Raw genomic sequence first — 23,592 nt, 5'->3', positions numbered from 1 at the left:
TGCTAATAAAGGGGGAAATGGGAATAACCTACAATACTTTGTATCTGTATATGTGGGCGTGTTCAGGGCAGTGCATTTCTGTCACCTGTGTAACTGTGTGGTGAGACATTTTGATTTACAGACTGCGGGTGAGACACTAGTGAGACACCAGACTGCTCACGACAACTCTTCGGTCCTTTACAAAGGTAAGAGCAGAATAACACGTCTTCTTGTGTCCCTGACAATCTGTCATTATTTGGATTAAGGATTTGTTAAGAGGTCATGTGAGCCAACTGTAAAGACGTTTGACGGCGTTTCATATGCACAGTTTAACAACTAATTCACGTTTGTATTGGCTTTATGAAAAGTTTTAAATATAATTTCGTTATAAACTATATTCATGTAAAAATGTAAAAATGTCCACAGGTTATTCTGAAAGTGAAACTGAGTTGTGTTTGACTTGCCTATCATTGCAGCATTGTGAATCAGGAACCAACCTCTGTTGGAGTGTCAGTGTTAGAGTTGAGCAATGTCGTTTTAGTTAATTTCTAAATAGCTGTATTTTTAGTCACAGGTTCATGGAAAAGCTATTAAGGCCATGCACATTTTTTTCCCATGATAATGCTCTTTGTGACAATAAAAATGTGTTATGTCTGATGTCGAGTGGAGAGGGGGATTCCCACATGGACATGTTCACTCTCCCTGCTTGTGTTGTGTGTTTCTCCCTGTGCGTGCAGATGCAGAGGTGGGTTGTGATCTGCTGGGCTCTCCTCGCCCTGGTAGCTGCTGAAGAGTGTCCAGATGGAGGGAGATGTGCAGAAGGTCAAACCTGCTGCAACGACCCGACAAATGGGTACGAATGCTGCCCACTGGAGCAGGTAGACAAGCTTTAATACTTCTACCAAATACATATACAATACATATACACAGCTATTCATCTTTTGCATTAAAATGACTTATTTAAATTCAGTAATTCTACATAGCAAGTTGACAATGAAATAATGTGCAATAAAGATCCCTGTATTCTGACACTAAACCACCACCCACAATATTCTAGATGTGAAACTAACAATGTGTGAAAACATCATAATATACTCAGCATCAGCTTTTTCCAGGACCAAGAGCAGGAGCTAGTCTTATATTGTGTGAAATATTTACATTAACATTTATTCAAATACCAGAAATAATCCATAGTTGAGATGTCATGTTTTATTCAGCGTGGATGCTTTGGAAGTACTTTTTATACACTATTACCCCTAGATTAACGCATATTGATATATAATTGGCTTCTCTGACATTTAGCAAACATTTGTAATGACAAGTGTATTTATCATGATTTAATTAACTTCTTTATTTAAAAGTGGATTTGTAGGTGCTGACACTACCTTACAAAGCAAAAATTCAGTTAAATTAAAGTTGAATATTATTTTATATTCAGTTAAGAACAGCGGTCTGACTTATTGGTCTTTATCTTCCATACAAAGTAGGTTTAAAGCCAAAAGAATGTATACTTTCAAAGAAAATAGGGACAGCAACAAACAGTCAGCTAGATGAACAGCAACTAACCCAGTTACAGCGAGCAGGTCATAGCCACTGCTAGCCCTGAGCTAAATTGACTTAGATCCCCCTATTGTCTGTATTGCAAATATTTATTGTCTGTTAGGTCAGGTGGGTGAACGGATGTTTGTTATCCTATATAAATAATACTAATAACTTAATTTATATAGCACTTATCCAAATAAGGTTACAAAGTGCTTCACAAAATACAAGTTAAAAAAACTAAAAAAAATAATGCTGAGGCTAACGATAAATCTGGCTACTGGCTTGTATGGCATAACTAGGCAGGAGCAGGAAAAAATAGTCCAAATATTCCTGCTAAAAGTTAGCATAGCACTAGCTTATTGCCATTTCAGCTTTGAATATAAGTGAAATTCACGTTTTAGTGTGGTTAAGCTATCTAACAGTCATGTATTTGAATATATTTACGTGACGTCTTGTCCATCTGCTGAGTTAAACCATTTTAACTTTAAAGCCGTTTGTACCTCAATATTAGCATCTCAGTGAGATAAACCCCAAGTCATAGTAGCTTCAGTTTAACACGTTGTTCCTTTGTCTATCACATGGTAAAATGTACATACTGTATGAGATAACTACTTTTAAGTACTCTTACTCAAACAAGAATGTACAAAGGCTGTACAGTGGGCCTATTCATCCTCAGTGGTTTTTCATTACTTTTAAGCCAGATAAAAGCTCAGGCTTATTTTAGTCAGTGTGATAGCGGGTTTAAAACTTTGGTAGTCAAAGTGTTTCTACTACTGGTGTCCCCATAGGCTGAGTGCTGTGGGGATGACACACATTGCTGTCCTGCAGGCACAGTCTGCAATTCAGCCACATCCAGCTGCGTGAACGCCACTATGTCCATCCCCTGGGTGGAAAGAGCTTCCGCTGATCAACCTAGACTCTCCAAAGTAAGAATAAGACACATCTGCTGTTTCCCTAACGAACACCGCTGTAATAACAAGTCACATGAGCAGTAAGATTGTCCTTCTTCCCCTCTCTGTCCTTGCAGTCCTTTAGGATGATCAAGACGTACATGGGGGAGGAAGATGACAACATCTGTCCCGATCAATCACGATGCCCTTCCGAGTTTTCCTGCCTGAAGGCCTTGACGAGGTTTGGCTGCTGTCCCCTAGCTCAGGTAATCAGACATCGTCCAACACAAAATAGGATGTTGTGATGTCATCATTGAATATTACTGAGGTATAATGGGAAAACAGCTGTTATAATCACACAAACGTGGGAATAAATGTTTCTTTAGAGATTTGCTTCAAAATACTTTCCACACGGTCCGTCGAGAGACAACCCTCACCAGAAAGGAAACGTTTATTTAAAAGAACAGATATAAAAACAAAAATTGGATACCAAGACCATGAATCCAAGCACATGATGGAGCCCACTGAAAAACCCCTCACACAAGTATGACTCAAGGAGTAAAAGTGATAACCAGGAGTCCAAAATTTAGTTTGTATTGTAGTGGTTTAGTGAACTGTTTTTTATTTTCTGACGTCTAACAGGGAGTTCCCTGCACTGATGGAAAACACTGCTGTCCAGAGAGCCACCAGTGCAGTGAAGACAGTAGGTCCTGCGTCAGAAAAGGTGAGAGTCTTTTAGTTAATGACATAACATGTAACTCGACAGACTGGATAAGCATCTGGGTCTTTTCAGTTCAGCTCCTCACTGGAGTGAATGGGATCCCTCTTTGCAGGATGCCTACTTCATGTTAATTAGTATTTACATATCTGAGCATGGACAAATGTTGTGGTGTACCCCAGGGCTCCATTCTCGGACCTCTTCTGTTCTAGCATCTGGATGATCTGAAAAAGAAAACATTGCTTGTTGTGTTGTTGCAGATCTTGTGACTGTTGTTTTGTGCAACGGGGGAGTGTCAGAGTGTCCAGATCAAACCACCTGCTGTGAAGGCCCAGAAGGCACATGGGGATGCTGCCCAATGCCAAAAGTACAAAGTGACCTCTTTAAATTGCTAATGTTCCTGCATGGCATACGTGAGCTTAAAAATGAGTATTAAGTCAAATGATGGATTTGCATGTCAAGGCCTTAAAGTCTTGGTATCACGACTTTATGGTTTGTCATCCGATGTGGTTCTAAGGTGATACTCAATGTTTGTCCCTGTGGTATCAACAGGCTGTTTGCTGTGAGGACAAGCAGCACTGCTGCCCTGAAGGGTGCAGTTGTGATATCTCCAACTCCAAATGTATTTCCTCATCCACCAAAAAAGAGATGCCAATGTGGGCCAAACTCCCAGCCAGGATCCGAGCAGAGTGGGAGAACAAGAAAGGTTAGTTTATAAAGACAAAAAAAAAGAACAACCTTACTTCCTCATTCTAATTTTTCATTGTCTGAAACTCTGCGCATGTTTCCACTTTCAGAAGAAGTGACTGCCGGGGAAGCTAATGATGGTGCATCAGACAAATCCCCCAAGGTCACCACAGCAGTTACAGTTCCCCCTTCAGAGGAGGAAACATCTGTGTCATCTGTCACTAAAGTGGTTGGAGGTGAGGTTTATTCATCGTGCACCAAAGGATCCAGCACAGTGACCACGGCTATAAGAAGAGTATCACAGAAACCTTAACATACATAATGACACCAGATCCTTATGTTGTTTTTACCACTAAGCCATTAAGGTACAACTTCACCAACAGACTTTCACATGTGATATTTTTTTTGCATTATATTATTAATATTTGCATTCTGTTGAATGTGTTGGTGACTTATTGTGACGTCAGAAGTTACAGCATTTCCTGCTGTGACAAAAAACAATTGGTAAAGGGGAAGCGGTTCTCCTGCATTCACTTTGTATGTAAGTAGTATTGTAGCATTACCAAGGACTGTTCAGCATGAGTGTTGGTCTCTTTTTAATATTTTGTGAACTAATGCAAAAGTATTTTTATGATTTTCAAAAGCATCAGTATGACTGAATGTGTTGCAAAGCTGTTCAGAATGAAGTTTAACATGTAATATCAAATTCAATAGGTACATTTCTCACATTTGTGGTGAGTTCATACAACCACCACATCATAGATTCAACAAACGTTTCAGACTTCGGATAAGTGTGTAAATTACATGATAAACGCCACATCTGTGTATTCGATCTACCAGTGAATTATCATCATCTGTTGAATACTGACAACTTCACACCACTCTGAGAACTTTTTTGTTGTTTATTAGCCTTTTCTTGGATTTCAGACAAAAAGGAGACCAAATATTATTTTCTCAGAATGATTATTGCCATTTTTCCAGGTAACGACGTCCAGTGCAATGATACAGCAGCCTGTTTGGACGGGACAACATGCTGTCAAGACAAAGACCATGAGTGGACTTGCTGTCCTCTGCCAGAGGTATAGCTGATCTGCCTTTATCGAAGTATAAATCTTGAGATGGGAAAGATGTCACCGGTGCATTGATGCTTCCTCTTCTTTTCTTTTCAATCGAATCATTCCCAGGCTGTTTGCTGTGAAGATCGCATACACTGCTGCCCAAAAGGTAAAAGGTGTAATCTAACCACCCAGACCTGTGATGACAACACATGCTCGATACCCCTGATCAAGAAGATGTCAGCAATCCCCAGACAGCGTGCACCAGTGGGGGATGTTATTTGTGACACCACCACCAGTTGTAAAGATGGCACCACATGTTGTAAAAACATAACGGGCGGCTGGGCTTGCTGTCCTCTGCCAGAGGTATAATTCTGTCATTTTTGCATTTTTTTAATAGTTCAGTTAATGAAAGAGTTCAGAAAGTAAATGTATTAAAACTAATTGTGAAAGGTGTTATCAGTGATTTAAGGCCTTTCCTTGCACTTGATCCAGGCTGTTTGTTGCCAAGATCTGGAACACTGCTGCCCAAAAGGGAAGCATTGCAACCTGGCGGCCCAGACCTGCGACGATGACACAGGCTCTGTGCCGTGGCTCGAGAAGGTGGCTGCCCTCCCCAGGCAGAACACACAGGTGGGGGATGTTCCATGCAACGCCACCGTAGCTTGTCAAGATGGCACCACATGTTGTAAAACCAAAGATGGTGGCTGGTCGTGCTGTCCTCTACCTCAGGTAAGCACACAGAGCGACATGAGAACTGATTACACGTCATTTAGCTGATGCTTTTATCCAAAGTGACTTCCGATTAGTGCATTGAACATCTATGAAGGGCTAGTCAGGGTTCAGCATCTTCCCTAGGACCCTCCAGGATGGGCTGGGAATCATGCAGCCAGCCTTCTGGTTGGAGGACATCCACTCTGCCCCTTAGCCGTAGCTTTCCCCACTGATGATTTCAAACCACTTTTTAATCCCCATTTAACTTAATGTGTGGTCCCTCTCTGTATTCATCTGTTAGAAATGTAAAACATATTTATTTCTGATGATTTTCTTCTTGACACGTCTTCCAATGTGTAGAAGAACAAAGTGCTACATATGCAAACTTTTATTTAGAAATGTTGCCTAATGTTGGAATGTATTAATAATAAGTCTCAAGAAGGAAAATTAGTGTCTCTCATAAAAAACATCGAACTATCAAGTTAAAGTTGCTTTTTCTAATTCACCTCTTTGTTATATAGAAGATTATGAGAGACCCAAGGAGGATGCTAAAATATGATGATATTTTAGCATTTGTTTAATAGTTCAGTTAATGAAAGAGTTCAGAAAGTAAATGTATTAAATCTAATTGTGAAAGGTGCTATCAGTACATTGAAGGCCTTTCCATGCACTTGATCCAGGCTGTTTGTTGCCAAGATCTGGAACACTGCTGCCCAAAAGGGAAGCATTGCAACCTGGCGGCCCAGACCTGCGACGATGACACAGGCTCTGTGCCGTGGCTCGAGAAGGTGGCGGCCCTCCCCAGGCAGAACACACAGGTGGGGGATGTTCCATGCAACGCCACCGTAGCTTGTCAAGATGGCACCACATGTTGTAAAACCAAAGATGGTGGCTGGTCGTGCTGTCCTCTACCTCAGGTAAGCACACAGAGCGACATGAGTACTGATTACAGGTCAGTTAGCTGATGCTTTTATCCAAAGTGACTTCCAATTAGTGCGTTGAACATCTATGAGGGGCTAGTCAGGGTTCAGCATCTTCCCTAGGACCCTCCAGGATGGGCTTGGACTCAAACCACCAGCCTTCTGGTTGGAGGACATCCACTCTGCCCCTTAGCCGTAGCTTTCCCCACTGATGATTTCAAACCACTTTTTAATCCCCATTTAACTAAATGTGGGTTCCCTCGCTGTATTCATCTGTTAGAAATGTAAAACTTCTTCGTGACACATCGTCCAATGTGTAGAAGAACAACATATTATATAAGACATGCAAACATTTATGTAGAAATGTTGCCTAATGTAGGAATGTATTAATAATACGTTTTATGAAAGGAAAATTAGTGTCTCTCACAAAACATCAAACTATCAAGTTAAATTTGCTTTTCCTAATTCCCCTCTTTGTTATATAGAAGATTACAAGAGACCTAAGGAGGACGATGAAAGTTTAGGACTAAACGTTGCATTGTTGTCATCTTGGTACAAAAGGCGGTCTGCTGTGACGACCACGAGCACTGTTGTCCCCATGGCACAACCTGTGACCTTGCCACCCTCACCTGTGATGACACAGCCGGCTCGACGCCCATGAAACAGAAGATACCTGCATTTTCCACCCCAGCTCCCATTACAGCAGCCCCTTCAACATCAAGTCAGGTACCAAGCTCAACGCTAACAGAGGAGGAGGAACCTGAGGAGGAACCTGAGGAGGAACCTGGGGAGGAACCTGAGGAGAACGAGATCCCGACAGCACAAGAGGAGGAGGATGAAGACGTGAAGAGCAGAATTAAGTGCGATGACCAAACCAGCTGCCCTGAGCACATGACCTGCTGCCTCATAGCCAGCAGGTCGCACAAGTGGGGCTGCTGCCCACTGCCAGAGGTCAGCCTTGTGATTTCATGATATCATATCTTTTTGCATGGTTTATTATCTAGTCTTCGAAATGAGGCGTTATTAAGGGCAAAGAGATTAGGTTGTCATCATGCAGACGTGTATTTGGTCTAATCAAAGAAGCCATGTGATTTATTTCATAATGACAAGTGATAGAGAAGAGTGGAAGACGTCACAACTGTTTGGCTGAATGTTCTTTAGATTGACTTCACTTTAAGGAGGTAATGAGGTAAGAGGTAAGATTACCACAAAACTTGGTTTAATTGTCGTATGGGTCAGGAAATAATTTATTTCATGTGGTGCATATCTGGATCAGTGGGCGGATCCGGGATTTATGTTTCCATTGTCTTCAACGTTATTGGATTGGGCTTTTTTGACTGATTTCTCATGGATCTTCATGGTCTCTGAACAAACCCAACAATGGAAACCAAAAAGATTAATGAAAGTGAGAAACCAATGATGTTCATGGATTCGTTGTACCATTTCATATCACTGATAATTTCAAATTTTGCGTAGTTATGAATGGGTAACTAATATTTTCCACGTGTTCAAGATTAGGATCGATGAAGTTTTATATCAGCTACACTAGCTCTGGTATTGTGACTAAAATCTAAAACATAGCATAGAGCACAACCATCTGTGTCTGTGTAGTAGTGACCGTAGAATGAAGCGGTGGTATCAAGGTCTATTAGATCGACTGTGTTCTTATTCAGCGTATTATCCAAAGCTGGACTGTAAACCTAGAAAGGTCACAGTTTCGCTAGAAGAACCATTTTAGCAACTGAGCTAATTCTTTCACTGCAGATGAAAGAGGAAGTTGAAAACAGGATCAGAGACGTGAAAGTAGCACTACTCCCTCTCTCACTTCCCCCCAGGCGGTGTGCTGCACTGGTGGGGACCACTGTTGCCCGGCCGACTACAAGTGTGATGAGCGAGGGACACACTGCGTCAAAGGAGAGCTGGTGATCCCATCGTACACCAAGCTGGCAGCCACCACCACCAGCAGCAGCGTCCAGGCTGATTCTAGCTCTGTGCAGTGCGACGCTCTGAATCTGTGCCCTGAACGCACCACCTGCTGTCAGCTCGTCACGGGCGAGTGGGGCTGCTGCCCACTGCAAAATGTGAGCACTATGTGTGTGTGTGTAGTTTTTTTGTCACATGTAAGTTCACACAGGGTACAATGAAAAGTGTAGGACAACAGGTCAGCTCAGGGGTAAGACCAATGGAATAAGAAAAAAGACTTAAAATAAATGGAAACAATAATAAAAGATAAAGTACAATATAGCTCCATATAAGACAATCAAATCTGAACAATTAAGTGTAGACTATATATATAGTTAATTCACATATTAAGAGATGAGGAAATAAACCCTGCAGTGGAATGTTGGACATGAATTTAATTAAAACGCCTGATGACCTGGTGGTAACAATTGATGAGATTATTGGAAGAAGAGCAGCTTCTTTGACATGAAAATATAACATCTCTCTATCAGTAGACTGTCCTACGTTTCTTATGTAAAATTAGGGGGGTAACTTCCTCCCCTCCTCTGTGTGCAGGCTGTGTGCTGCTCAGATAAGGAGCACTGCTGCCCACAGGGCTTCAGCTGCCACGCGGGCTCCAGGTCCTGTCACAAGCTCATCATGCTGCGGCTGGAGACCGTCCCGCTGACGCCCGTCTACCTGCCTGAGCATCGACCCCGGCCCAGTCCTGTAAAGCAGACAGACATCCACTGTGATGATCAGACTACATGCAAGGAAGGAATGGCCTGCTGCAGGATGTCCAGCACGGCATGGGGCTGCTGTCCATTTCCTAATGTATGATTTACAGTAAAAAGTTACTGGTTCACCATCAAACAGAGCTAATACCACTTCAGCACTGTAAGGGGGAAATATTGAGGAAATGATTTGAGACCTTTTGGAAGCAGAAGTTGCAAATGTTTGATGGTTCCAGCTTCTTCAATGTAGAGCTTGTGTTGTATCACATTCAATATAATAGATCCCTTTCACCGAAAGGTCACACACTGGTCCTTTAATATTAAGGTACTAACAAATATTCTATTATCTGTATTGTATTGGTCGTAGTAGCATGACAGTGAGAAAGAAGAAAAATGGATGTGAAGTTTTAGAAGCACAAATACTGTGCTTAACTACGAGGTACTGGCACTTTGGTTTTTACCAATTCTACTTCGTTTTACTTCTACTCTGTTGCTTACTGTGGTTAATATACTTTTTCCTCCAGCACATCTGTCTGACAAATAGTTTCTCCATTTGTTTGTCAGCAGTTTTTCACAGAAATTACTGAGCAGATTTGCTTGAACCTTGAAAGAATGTAATATTGGATAAGAAAGAAGTCATTATATGTTTCCCACCAGGAAATAATTCATGAATCTAGATCAGTTAAATCAGGCCCATTAAGGAGACTATAAAGCTTGATTGACTGTAAGGGGATTGTTGGCGTTGATATATTTGCTGTTATTAGTTGACTAGGCATAAATGACTGCACCAATTCTTAATACACTCTGAAGCGTACATTTGACCTTTATGTAAAAGTCGCTCTGTAAAAGTCATTTTTTGTTTTGTAAACTAAAGGTTCATTGTTTCTTCCACACTTAGCTGACCATATCTTTCTCCCCATCCTCCCCACAGGGGGTGTGCTGCAGCGACATGACCCACTGCTGTCCCAGCAGCTACACGTGCAGTGAAGCCGGCGTCTGCAACCACGACACCAGGCTTAACTGGAACAACTGGCACATGTTCCTGTCCAACAAGAAGAGAGCCCTGATTGTGTGAAACATCCCATCATGAACAGGGAGCACTAAATGCATGTAATAGGAAGGGGTATTTGAGTGAAATTACTAATTGTTTTGTTAGAGTTTGCTGATTCTTTCTGCAAGTGTCTGTTGCAGGTCTGACAATGTTGACAAGTCTTTAAAAACAAGATCCTTGTTTAACTACTTTAAACACCAATCAGTAAAAAGAAAAAAATTTAAACTTTTCTCTAACTGAATTTTCTTTCAATAATCACTGTATGGGCATAATTCTGTGGCACCTTTTACAATAACAAGCTTCTTTGTGATTCAACCTTGTGAAGGAAGTTTGAATCACAGTCTGTTTCAGTCCAACATGTTTACACATGACACGATTTATCAGTTCAGATAATTTCTTGGAAACTGTAATGACTGACAAATTAAACAAACTCAGATTACCCTCAGTTGCTTCTCTTCCACTGAAGTTATATGATCAAGTCAGAATCAAATGACTGCCACGGTTCACCTTCTATAAACAACAGTCTCAAGTCTCCAGCAGATCATTGCTCAATGAGTAGCACAGAGATGGTGTTATTCTAGACAGAGGCAGATCAGATTATAATAATCATCATATAATTATTTCTAAATCCATTGGAACTCAAATATGTAGAAACTGAACCAGTTGTATGAAAATCATCATCAGTGACAACACCAACAGAAGATCAATACATCAAGCCTATTTCAGAGAGAAAAGCAACTAAATCGCGGATCACAATTTCTTTAACTTCCTCCTGCTTTGTCCTTATGTTTCCATGTTTTAGCAATTCATAAAAATATTAAGCAATTCATAAGAAATAATAAGGTATAGGTTTGTCCCAATACACAAAAGGAAGACTAATTTTGAAAAGATAGGTGTTAAAAAAACAACATACAACCAGATTTCTTTTTTAAACATTTATTTGTGAAACCGAGTGAATTTAGAATCTGAGCTTCTGGAAGAACCACTTGTTCTTGCCTGTCTTGTACCTGGAGAAAAAAAGAAAAGATGTTATTCATGGCATCAGATCGGGCAACAGGTTGCTAAAACCACAACACACCTAAATAAATCAGGGTTGAGATTAAACTAAACCTGTTTTGAGTAGACAATATTTTGTTTGCTGTTTTAAATTGATAAATTTAAGTTTGGATAATACAAGTACACAATTTAACAAAATACGAGTCTACATTTTAATGAAGAATTGCTGCATATTCTATATTTAAGTCTCCATTAGTTTCATTTGAACACAGATTCCAAGATTAAAAATAATCATTGTCAGACTCACCTCTCCTCAAACTTGATCTTGGCCTCGCGCCTGGCTTTGCGCTTGAGACCAGGATCCCTGAAGACATCCTTGTTGACGACGGTTTTGTCAAGAGGAATATCCACGGAGTATCTGACAAAGAAAGAAAATGAAAGATGACGACAAGTTGTTTGCATCCAGCAAGGCCACATAGAGCTCGACGATCCATGCTCACATCCACTGTGGAAACTCAAAGTGCTTTGAGGCCAGAGCAGCAACTTATAACAAGCTGTATTTCATTTGTTTGCCCAGGTTATTATTTTAATGTGACCAGCTGCTAACACAAGCCAATTAACCTGTTAGTCATAGCATGTGTGTTCAGTCTGATCAGTCTGTACCAGCAGCAGATTTTAATAGAAATAGAGCACCAAACGAGGAAGTGTAATAAAGTCAATAATCACTGGAGTTAATTTGTCCAGTGTCCAAAGAATTTCAGATACTTTCCTTTTAAAGCATCTAAAATGTCCAAACACAATTCTACATTGTGTTGTGTGCACAGAAGTGCCAGTCTTTCCTATAAGGGGAAATCTAGCTGGTACAGTGACCGGGCTCCCTTGACCAACCCGCAGGTTGCCACTGACAAGGGAACTTTTTTCAGTCATTAAATAGTGAAATCTAATATTTTAGAAGTCATGGTTGGACTCAGAATATAAAATTAATATTAATGTACTAGTTTCTTGTGGGCTGTATGAAAACTGAACATGTTATACCATCTAGACTACTTTAGTTTTCAGCAGCAATGGAGTTTAAAATCAACGTCAAATTTCTTATTTACTCAAGCTATCCAACAGCCAATCATCTATCAGAAAAAGAAAGTGAAGCTGATGATTACAGGACGTCCAAGATATATTAACTGACTTGTGTATCTGGGAAAACTGCTGATATGACATGTCTCCGAAACATACTAGTTATGTTGATTGTTCACACTAGGAAAGAATAGATAAAGTAACTCAAATTAAGCCAGTATTCACAGTCTGTTAAAGAGTGCATCTAATGCACACTATTGTCTCTTTTCATTGCAGACCTGCGCAAAGCAGGTAAACATGAAAAAAGATAAAAACATAACAAATTTGTCCATCAGCATGTGGTTGACTTTGCAGGATCTTGTTGACAACAAAAATACTGAGTACCACCAGCTCAGCCATTTAAACTCAGTGAAAACCAATTTGATTCAAGCAGTGTCCACCAGCCACGGCAATTCACATTATAAAAGACTAACTTTGCAATGCTCTTTAAACCACCACACTTTCTAATAAAATTTATATTCTAAGACTATTCACCACAAGTGATGAGTATTTTCTTCAGACACTTACCTGGTTGGCATGAGGTGGTTGTAGTTGAACACCTTGACGAAGGCCTTGATCTTTGACCTCTTGGCGATCTTCTTCTTGCCCATGGTTGTTGTAACCTTACGGGGATAGCGGTCGATGCCTGCGACCAGAGCGTGGCTGTAAGGACGGTCGGTGGTGCCATCGTCAATGTTCTGAAAAGAGACGTTACCAGAATGAGTTTGAGGAACTGCAGATGATGTCCACACACATTGAAGATGAAATAATCCTACATGTTGTCATTGGTGTGTTTTAACTAAATTGTACAAATAGTTGTTTTCTTTAAACTTGAATTAGATATGTAGATACTATTTATTTACATCTGGAGCAGGTCCTTTCTACAGTAGCCCAGACTGGACAAACTAAACACCTCTTGAGAGTTTTTATGACAACTGAAGGATATCGTTGGTTCCCTTTCACGTTTGGAAGGGGTTGGTTGAGGTGAGTGGTTTTCAGCTGCATCATGCAACATCGCCACAAAATTCTACACACTGAACCTTTAAAAACTGTATGTTACTGGGCTTGAAAATGTTTATAGGCATTCAATTTTTGTCATACTGCTGGGCTCTTCTCTCTAGCCCATTAGCTTGACAACATGAAGTATTTTGCTGCCACAGGTCAAATAACTTCATACCGGTGAAAATGGGTTCATTGCATACTCAATGCGGAAAATTACTTATTGTTAGATTGGTAGGCATGACACAGAGATGAGGCTTTTACATTCAAGATAAATTTCAGATATTACCCAGAGGGACTATGTGAGAATACAAATGTCCAAAGGGAGAGACCAGTCTTTTTCATGGTGTTTCTAACAAGTTACAGATGTGAGACAGGAAATTTCAGATCTTTTGGTAAAAGGAGTTTATTTCCACAGTAGAAACTATGCGCCCTGCCTCCTGTATGTATCTGTACAGGATACATACATAAGGAGTAGCCTCATCGAAAATCTGGTGTTTCGATGAGGCTACTCCTCATCGAAACACCAGATTTCCCTGTTGTGAAAATGTCTCACCAAGAGAATCTCCTGCTGTGTTCTTCATATGTTAAAGTCAAACTTCTAGTGTGATAATGGCCTTTGAGCAACAGGGGACCTCTCCTGCTTGGATTAATCATGTCTTGAGGAGGCTTTCCCAATAAGACGTGTGTCAATGTTTTTGTAATTTTAATATGGGACTCATGGGCCCTGGCAGAGAATGACCCATGTGTTTACTATCTTTCCATCCTCCACGCACACACATGGTCTTACCTTGACGATGACAGCTTTGCGTCCGGCGTAGCGTCCAGCAAGGACCATCACCACCTTCCCAGGCTTCATAAACTTGCCCATTTCTGCGAGAACGACAACACGATAAATTCAGTGAGGCTTCAGATGAATCAACACTTCACAGACACCATCACCGCTCAGAAACTGGAGGTTTAACTGCGAGGTTATTCTACAGCGGTTTGGCTAAATAGCCACTGCCCTGATGCTAAGTTAGCAATAGCTCAGCGTTAGCCTCGTATACATTGTGTGGCAGGATGTAAACTTTATTTATAATTCAGTTAAACACAGTTAAAGCAACGTGTGACCAACGGGGAAACAACGGGGAATCTGCACGTGGGACATGAGCCCGTTTACAGAGCGGTTCACGTGAAGACCAAAGTCGCCATGTTGGAATCAGAGGGACGGCGACGAAGCACCGAAATAAATATTCCTCTTATATATCTTAGCTGAGTAACACACACGATGAAATGTCAAGCACGTCTCATCTGCAGGACTTTTTGTATCACTCGGGTGCCATTCAAATTATCATAGTGGCCGGATTATAGACGATGGATGAAGATTGTTCTAAGAGAAGTTTCACTCACTGATGCTGTTCTACCGCCGCCGCTACCAGGAAAGGAAGTGCGTTAGGTTTTTCTCAACTTTGACCCCACCAAACTTAGACGTCACTTCCGGAAACATTTCATATAATTGTATTTCCAACTGGCTTAGTTTCGTTAAATTGTCGTAGGTAAGGCTTTATCAATAATAATAATAATAATAGTAATGATGATGATAATAATTTTGTAATACTTACATCTGAGGGAATAGCAGAATAGAATACGCAGTCGGCTCTCAGTAGATAAGGTAAATTAATTGTGTAATAAGCAGAATTTGTCACCCGATGATAAAAGTTAAAAAGAAGAAAAATACTTATAAATCAAAAACTAAAGAGCAACTTTCACCGTAATTACCAGGACTATACTATACTCATTAATATTACTATGATAAATATTATCGCACAGAAAACAAGCATCCAAATTGTTACTATTTGTAGTTTGTCCTGTTTCATTCAAGAGATATTAGTTGAAGGGTTTTATTTAAATTACATTGTCAAGCTAGTTGCTGGTAAAAAGCTCTAACCAGAAAGTGTCTTGAGACAGACCTACCAACCATGATGAACGGATTCGCATAGTAAACAATTTATATCTATATAGATATAGATATATATAATGGAGATAATTAGCTTTAGATTACGAACTCACATTGGTATAAATAACAGTAATATGCCCATGATATGGACGTGTTTTGCCCTTTCCTTTCTTATTAATGAGACTGATGTAAAAAAGGTGCCTAAGGATAAGCCTATGTTTAAGCATGTAAAGTAGACCCAAGAATGTATGCTGTATATAAGGATATATATGTGTGCTTAAGAAAGAACAAATACGTATACAGACAGTGTTATTTATTTAAAAGAAGGATCGCACCCCAGGACGTTGATGTCAATAATGGTGTTTGTTAGTTTATTTTTGTTTCTTCCTTATTGTCTTTTGTATGTATTCATGAGTGAAAACCCAATACAGATTTAATTTTGAAAGAATAAAATACATTGTTATACTAAATAAACTGACATGACAAAGATTGATAAACATTGCAGCAGTTTAATGTGAATTTATCCATTAAACAAGATAAAAACTTAATCAAGACCATGGTTCATATCTCCCGATATATATTACTTCTCATTACAGTGATTAAATTAAAATACATAATTGAAATCATTCAGTGTTTCTAAGGTTCCCAGCCTCAACAGCTACAGTACAGCAGAAACTTTAGTGTTCTGATATGTTCTCATCTACTTCAGTGTTGAGCTCAAACATTCTATCAAATAAATAAATACATTGATCACAACATAAAACACAACTAAATTTGGAGAGCGAGGAAGTGAACTACAGCGTTGCACAGTAGGTACGGAACACAGCCCAGAACAGAACAGTAATTTTCAACTCAAATAAAATAAAAAAGATCCAATTTGTGGTGCATGCTAGGTAGGTATGCTGTGGTCACAGAGTGCACCCATATGGATTCAGGTTTTTATCTCAGAAAACACAAATGGGGTGAGCTTTTATCAGCATGCCTACACTCACAGGTTGATAAATATGTTTGATTCCCACAAACAGCTGGAAAAAGTACAGCACATCTAAACTACCTTTAGTTTAATAGCATCTGTGGTCTCTACATTCAGTATTTAAGGTTACGATTCGTGCAACTCAGTTGTCTCATGAAGACAAAAATGAATTTCTCTGATAAACAAACTGGAAATAAAATGAAACTTTTAATGTCCTACAATCACGTTAAATGCGGAATGTAAACCGTTACGTCATGAAATGAACATATCGCCGCCAGTTAATCTGGAACGATTAGAGCAGCAGTTCAGACAGGGTCTAAAAGTTGGTCGCACATCTGAAACGCAGCATGCGACAACTGATAACAGCCTCAGAGGTTTCAAATGGAGTGGAGAGCATTGTCAGTGGGTCGATAACTGCGTAATTGAAGGCGATGTTACTCAACTCTTTGACTCCACGTCCCAATGGAAAGTTATTTCTCATTTCAAGTCGACCTGAGTGCTGTCGGTCAGCTTCACGATCAGCCAGTGTGCTACATGTGATTCACCACAGAAATCATTCAGTCCATGATCAAAGAACGGAGCAGAACAGACACAAGGAGCAGGACATCACTAGCTAGTAGTTACTGTGTGGAAACCACAGTATCAAGACATGTTTCTGCTCATTCATTTTTGCAATGGATCGTCTAACTTGTAACCACGCTGCGGTAATAATTACTGTAAAAATCCAACAATCCCTTCAATGAATAGGCAAAGGTCCTACTACTGTACGAGGAGCACAGGTTGCAAAGGTCAGGAAGTGTTTTCTAAAGATGAGATGATCTCCATCTTCACTCTAAGGCAGGTTTACAGTACAAGCAGCATTGTCTTCTTGTCATTTTGGCACCTTAAACAGGGTGCAGATCATGGATTCTCATGGTTGAAGCGCAAAATATAAAATCATCGATGTATGTACTGTCGATTTTAAACGGTGCCTGCTTGAATGACCTTCAAAATGTTACTTAAATGATGCACAAAAACATGCTTTGGAATGCAGGTAAGAACTGTGTGGTTTAGCTGACGTAATACTTGAGATCTGACACTGTCGCTTATACATTTCAGACCTTCGACGTATATTCTGCCTCCTCAGAAAGCATCTTTAATGTTCTTCAGCTGCCGGACGGACAGGTCCACAGGGAGGTTGAATTTGAGGTGGCTGACGCGGCCCATGATGCGCAGGGCTCCTTCGAAGCCGGTCTGAGCCATGTAGCTCCAGGACTGGTAGTGCGGGTGAATCAGAGTCTCAGACTTACACAGCAGGTTGAGCCACGACACCAGCCGCTGCTCGTTCAGAGCCATGCACACCAGCGCTTTAAACTCTGTGTCCGGTCCTCTCTTGTAACGTCCGTGCTCCTTCAGCACAGTGTGGATAGCCCACAGCAGAGACTGTTTAGGGGTCACAGTCACTGGTCCGCCCCCTAAAGGCAGTCTAAAGGACTGTGAAAGCTGGCGGGCAGGTGTCTCAACAAAGGCCTTCCCGTTTTTGGAGTGGTAGTATTTGACAAAGAGGTCCCATGGATGCATGGTCTGTGGGTCTGGTTTGTAAGGCAGCAGGCAGGAGATGGGCGCCAGCACCAAGCTCATGGTCTGAGAGGGCAAGAAGAGGCCGTGGGCCAATAAGTCTTTGAGAGCAATCGCCAGCTCCTTTCTCACAGAGGTCGTCAGCTCATCTCGGGGGCCCAGGTCCGTGTTGCTGGTGTAGTTGACGACGTGTTCCACGGAGGGACGGCTGTTCGAGCCGAGCACTCGCACTTTCTCTACAGCTGCCTCCAGACGCTGCAGCAGGGGGCCGTAGTCCTGTGCCACAGACTCCGGAGGCCACATGCTCTGGGGAAGGTGTCCAGTCGCACAGCCGAACTGGCTCGCAGCGAAGATCTGCAGCACGGCGATGGCCTTCTGGATCAGCTGCAGGCCGGTCTCTCGGATCTTCTGGGCCTGTTCAGGGTCCACTGCAGTGACACATGAGAACATACTTACATCAAACAGCATCGATGTCTGCTGGTTCTGAACAACACCTCCGGTAAAACTTGCCTCTTATAAAGTGATTATGAAGATCTTTCAGTGAATAAATCTTTAAAATAAAATACTGTCAATTGAATATAAATTTGTACAGTACCGAATCACAGCATCAATATCTCAAGGCACTCACTAGTTGAGCATGCTTGAGGGAAGCATACGTTTATGGTATTTCTACTGTGACATGTGGCTCAGAAATGACTTACAATGCAAGTCCAACCAAAATTTCTTTCAGACATTGAACTCTTGTTTTTTTCTGCGGAGGACGTGCATGTGTAAATGCAAATTTCGGAGAGAAATGATCTGCAGTCTCTGCGGACCTTCTCCTCCTGGCCTCCTAGTATTTAAATCCAGGAAAAACTGGATGTGAGAACACAGTGGGAAAACCCCAGCTTGATTCATTTCGAGGGAGTGGGGGGGTTAATGACGCTTCTCACACGTGACAGACGCACAAATGAAAAGGACCAAAATAAATCAAATATCTCCTTTTGAAAAAGCCGGGACACACATGTACAAGACACACAGATGAATGATATCGAGAGAGTTTTTGGTGATAAGAGCTGACGAATGGTTCTGTGTGTGAAAATCACATGATCACAGTGGAGTTAATATGTCACTTCCTGCCTCTACCTGCTGCACCCGGCTGCTCCAGCTCTCGCCTGAATAATGCGGAGGATTTGATGCTGTTGTGAACGTGTCTGTGCAGAGAACCTCCCGCTGTGTTGTGCATGTGTGAAAGGCAAATGTCTGAATACAACTTTACAGTCTTACAGTGTGAGCCAGTAAAAACACATCTTGTCGAGGATCTACTAGTTTGATTACTATCAATGTTACAATGTACTTGGATGATGATATGAACTGACTGACCTTTCCTCTTTGCCCCTGGAGTTCTGGCATTGGTCCCTGATGCTTGTGGCTGCTGGCTGAGTCCAACATCTGGCAAGAGAGGATTCCCCACCTCATCTTTTGGAAGAAAGGGCAAAGATTCAAATTAACCAAGAATTAATAAAAAAATAGACATCTTGGAAACAAACAGGCTTATACTCCAACTGCACATATGTTTTTTTACCCTGGATGAAGTTGATGAACATCTCCAGGTCCCTGATCTGGGTTTTGAGCTGATCTACCAGCTGCTCTTTGACACGGGCTGGGTTCACTATCTGAGCAATAGCAGCGTCGACTCTCTGCCGAAGCTCCTCAGGGGACAAGTTCCCAATGTCCTCGTTCAGGTTCACGTCCAGCTTTTTGATCAACTCGTCAATGATGACCTGAGGAAGGTAAAACAGATTTAAGATTAAGGTTTGAATGATTAAAGCTGATTTGTTAAACTAGCGTGTGCCCTTTGGCAAGAGCTTGTGTGAGTGTGAACACGGCTCCAGAGGAAGCTATCAGAGTACATTTAGGCAAAAAAAAAAAAAATGATTTAAATGACGTTGTTTTGATTAAAATTGGAATGTCTGGTCTTACGGACACTTGGATGACAGTATGGAGGAATTTTATGTTTTTTATCTGTGGTTTTCTTACGTTTGAGTCCCCAGTTATTTTGGATATTCTATTTGACTGCTACGCTGTTTAGACACCAAAAGTGTTTCGCGGACTCAAACATTTCACCCACCCCGCCATCGGAAAAGTGGTGAGTAGAAATGTCGTTATTTTTTCTGGTTAGAGTCTGGTTAGAACATGCACGAGGCACGACATGACGTATAAATTCGGCTGTGTATTTCAGTTGTTTATGTATCACAGCACATTGACACCAGCGTTAGCCCTTGTCAACAAAACCTCTCGAATCTCGGTGTCTTTCCAAGTTGACAATCTTTATTGGAAAGCCTTTCCAGCTAGTCTACACTTTTTTTAAAAGAAGAGAGAAATAGTGCAAAAAAAAGAGTAAACAAGACACCAACGCTGTAGAGCCTGATGTATTTTGTGACTTGTTGTACCAGATCTGAAACAGGTTAATTATTTGCAGAAACTAACAGACACAAAAACTGGGACATTAGTTTGCGATCTAATTAAGGATGTTGTTAGAGTTACAAAACAAATCCATTATAGCCTGATCAGAAAACCGCGATGCCATGTCCCGGCCCCCACCTTCTGTTTCTCCATGACGATGGACTGCGGCAGCGAGTCGTAGCTGCCCTCCTGGTAGGCGAAGTGCTCCAGATCATCCAGCTGTGTCTTCAGCTGGAAGATGAGATCCTTCTGTTTTTCCCTCTGGGCCTCCAGGCGACCCCTCTTCTCCCTCTCACTCTGACGGGGGAACCACACACAATTATGTTAAATTTAAGAGTGACCACGGCAGCACAGTTGCTACTGGATGTTGACAATGTGAGATTTTTGCTACTGATACGAATATCAATAAATATGATACTAACATTGTAACATTAATTCAATGTTAATTCATTCATTATTTATCTCAACATCAGCTTTGAAGTTAAATTGTATTTTACCTGGTTTTAATACTCAGTTTTCTTCATTTAGAAATGACCTCCAGGGACAAATAGTTGTTTTGAATGTGTAACGTGTTTATTTATGTTTGTACTGTTGTATATTGAGCCTGGGTACTACTTTATTTGATGCAGATTAAGTTTCTTTTTTCACTTTCTGCTACATTGTAAGATCTACCTTTTCAGTGAATTCTCAAAAAATAACTCATGGATGTTTAGGGGGCTGATGTTTATGAGTGTGCAATTTGGTGCAGATCCAAATATAAAATCTGGATCTAGTAAATTTAAAGGTGGTTTCATATGGAGACTGTTGGGCATTGTCAAAGGTATGAACTATACTGAGTGACACTCTAGTAGTGAGATGCATTTAAGTGTGAATTACAAGTTGCACACTGAGAGGAAGAGGTGGGAGGGGATCATGAAGCCTGCTGCAGTTTTAAGCACAGGTGTCACAACATAAACAGAAAAACCTACTTCTGAAACCCATACTCACCAGATCCCTCTGAAGGTGAAGCATGTGACAACAAGGGAGAAATAAATAAAAACTTGAGGTTGGATATGTGGTGAGAAATTATATCATGTCAATTGTTAACGACTAAGACTACTCGAGGGCGAGCCTTTGCTTCAGTTGGGACTAAACATAGAGAGGCTGAGAGCAAACAATATCCGGAGCAAGGCAGGTTGCTTGAACACTGCTGTGTACACACGGGCCTTTATTAAACAGAGAGCTATCTGCCAGAGTCATTTTCATTCACCCTGCAGCCCTGTGAGTCACACACTTGTGGCAGAGAGCAACGTTTTCCACAGGAGATTATAGATCCCTGGGAACAAAGCAGTGGGCGCAGCTGCCTCGAGTGTGACGCAACAGGCGGCACGCTTGAATCAGCTTTGTTCACAAACGTCACAGTGAATCAGTTCGATGTATGTGAGCAGATCGTGCATGTGTGTGACCCTTTTTTCATACTGAGTATCCAGATCTGTGTATGTGAGTAAGGACATCGTGGACATCTACGGGACAGTGTGCAGACTTGTGCATGTTCAATTTCTCCGTGAGGATCTACACAACTGACAGCTGACTGCTGAGGAGCCCTGCGTCAATACTGGAGGAATTCCGATGATAGGAATTCCACAAATCCTAAATGTCACACACAAAAAAAAAAACATCTTCTGAAAACCACCCAACTGTCTGAAACCCAACGTTCTGCAGTTTTCTATCAAAGAACAGCAGCTAATGCTCATAATTCATACAATGGACCCAGATAACATTCAACATTTTACCTATAGATAACTATCAATGACCACACTCGATTTTTGATCTGTCAGTTTAATAGTAGATTAATCACACTGTCACCTGCTAACAACAAACTGCGGTCCTAAATCTATACTTAGATATGTAAAAAGCACTGATAGACTACTGATGAAACTTCTTCCAGGCACAGGTGTGGGGCCCCGAGAGGTCAGGGGCCCCTGGACTACTACAGTGAAGTGATGTTAATATTTGTAGTTGTAAAGGCCAAGAGTTCAGTGTTAAGACAAACAATGCAAAACAATCAAAGACCAAAACTAAACAAACATGTCTTGTCTCTGTCAGTGTATGGATCCTATACAGGGACTGTGGGGGCTTTTACCTCTCAGTACCCATGGGTCCCTTTTCTCATATTCCGCCCATGGTGACATAAGGATGATTACTTATTGGATCATAATGTGATGATGTGTTCTTTCCCTCAGTGTGTGAGTCGACAGTGGCTGTTGTGTTTCAGTGCCAGTTGCCTCACCGAGTTCTCCAGCTGCTGGGCTTCCTGCGCTCTGCAGCCCACCACATGCGGGCAGCCCCTGAACGCGAACTCCTCCAGCTCGGCCAGCATCCGCTCCTTCTCGTCGCTCTGCGCGTGCACGATCTGCTTCAGTCGGAACTGGACCTGTGCGAAGTGGGAGGTGAGGGCGAGCAGAGAGGAGTTCAGCTGGTCCTGCTCCCCCTCCAGCCTCCTCAGCTGGGTAGCCATCTCCTCTTCCGTGGCCGTGGACGAGCCTCTCTGCTTCAGCTGATCAGCGCAGCCGCTCCCGCTCTCATCCTCGGGACTGGCCACGGCGCCGACCGGTGCCCATCGCTCCCCTGCGCCGGCGAACATGGCCTCGCTGTCCGAGGCCGACAGCTCCTCTGTGGACATGGCGGCTTCTCCCCCGCTGTTTCACTCCGTCGAGACTTTATAAACAAGAGGTTTTACTTGTCGTGAGCTGCGCAGAGAACACGGAGCATCAGCGTCGGGTAAACAGGTGTGACGCCATCTTGGGAACGATGAGTCATACGTCAAAACACCGGAAGTCAAGCACCTTCATCTCCAAAATAAAAGGATTCCAATAACATTGTAGCGCAGTTCAAAATAAGTAAAAACTTGATTAATGTTTAATTCTTTCGTTTTTTTAAATAATGTTTTTTTTCTCTTCTTCTGCTGCTTGAACATATTGACATCCTTGTTTTGGATCATTAAACCTATGTAGTTATATACTTTAATTTGTTTGAAAACTGTCCAACAGTTAAAGTATAGTGATGTTAATGACCTTTTACTATTCATAATATTTGGATTTGTCCTTTACTATATTTTATTATTTGTTTAACGGGTTTCCTCAATGTTTGTAAACTGTTAACTGACTGTATTATATACTGTCAATTACAGGATTGTTAAGACTCTTATTTTGAATGAAATACCCGGCAGTTGTGACTTTTTCATGTACCGAGCTCTGTAGCGTAAAAACACAATAGCAGTTCAATATCAGCCTATGAAGTGGGATTTTACAGTCCCTGTTTTATATGGCAGACACAGCATACCAGATACATTTGAATCTGTAA

At 41.4% G+C, this 23,592-nt stretch overlaps 3 protein-coding genes across 4 annotated transcripts; 1 reads left to right on the top strand and 2 right to left on the bottom strand.

Moving 5' to 3' along the window:
* The first annotated feature begins 57 nt into the window (after positions 1–57).
* grna (granulin a) lies at positions 58–10,670 on the top strand. 2 transcript variants are annotated; one of them, XM_062407169.1, is made up of 16 exons: positions 58–185; positions 717–857; positions 2,310–2,447; positions 2,549–2,677; positions 3,054–3,135; positions 3,390–3,496; positions 3,682–3,835; positions 3,930–4,052; positions 4,798–4,895; positions 5,001–5,237; positions 5,367–5,603; positions 6,266–6,502; positions 7,067–7,456; positions 8,341–8,586; positions 9,023–9,280; positions 10,112–10,670. In XM_062407169.1, the coding sequence occupies exons 2-16, from the start codon at positions 717–719 to the stop codon at positions 10,253–10,255; spliced, it is 2,721 nt and encodes a 906-aa protein (XP_062263153.1). In that variant the 5' UTR covers positions 58–185; the 3' UTR covers positions 10,256–10,670. The 2 variants fall into 2 exon arrangements, with proteins under 2 accessions (XP_062263153.1, XP_062263152.1); XM_062407168.1 differs by having other exon boundaries at positions 3,927–4,052.
* Positions 10,671–11,151: 481 nt separating this feature from the next.
* Positions 11,152–14,792, bottom strand: rpl27 (ribosomal protein L27). The gene is made up of 5 exons (XM_062407174.1): positions 14,729–14,792; positions 14,127–14,209; positions 12,866–13,035; positions 11,535–11,645; positions 11,152–11,238 (listed from the first exon to the last, which is right to left on the bottom strand). Exons 2-5 carry the CDS (start codon positions 14,205–14,207, stop codon positions 11,190–11,192), a joined length of 411 nt encoding a protein of 136 aa, XP_062263158.1. The 5' UTR covers positions 14,208–14,209; positions 14,729–14,792; the 3' UTR covers positions 11,152–11,189.
* Positions 14,793–15,764: 972 nt separating this feature from the next.
* rundc1 (RUN domain containing 1) lies at positions 15,765–23,033 on the bottom strand. The gene is made up of 5 exons (XM_062408324.1): positions 22,520–23,033; positions 20,389–20,547; positions 19,370–19,568; positions 19,168–19,263; positions 15,765–18,233 (listed from the first exon to the last, which is right to left on the bottom strand). The coding sequence occupies exons 1-5, from the start codon at positions 22,910–22,912 to the stop codon at positions 17,371–17,373; spliced, it is 1,710 nt and encodes a 569-aa protein (XP_062264308.1). The 5' UTR covers positions 22,913–23,033; the 3' UTR covers positions 15,765–17,370.
* Between the last annotated feature and the right edge of the window lie 559 nt (positions 23,034–23,592).

The sequence above is a fragment of the Platichthys flesus genome, chromosome 16 (genome assembly GCF_949316205.1).
Source record: "Platichthys flesus chromosome 16, fPlaFle2.1, whole genome shotgun sequence".
Classification (NCBI taxonomy): domain Eukaryota; kingdom Metazoa; phylum Chordata; class Actinopteri; order Pleuronectiformes; family Pleuronectidae; genus Platichthys; species Platichthys flesus.
The sequence above is the reverse complement of the archived record's forward strand: the minus strand, read 5'-3'. Positions and strand labels throughout refer to the sequence as shown.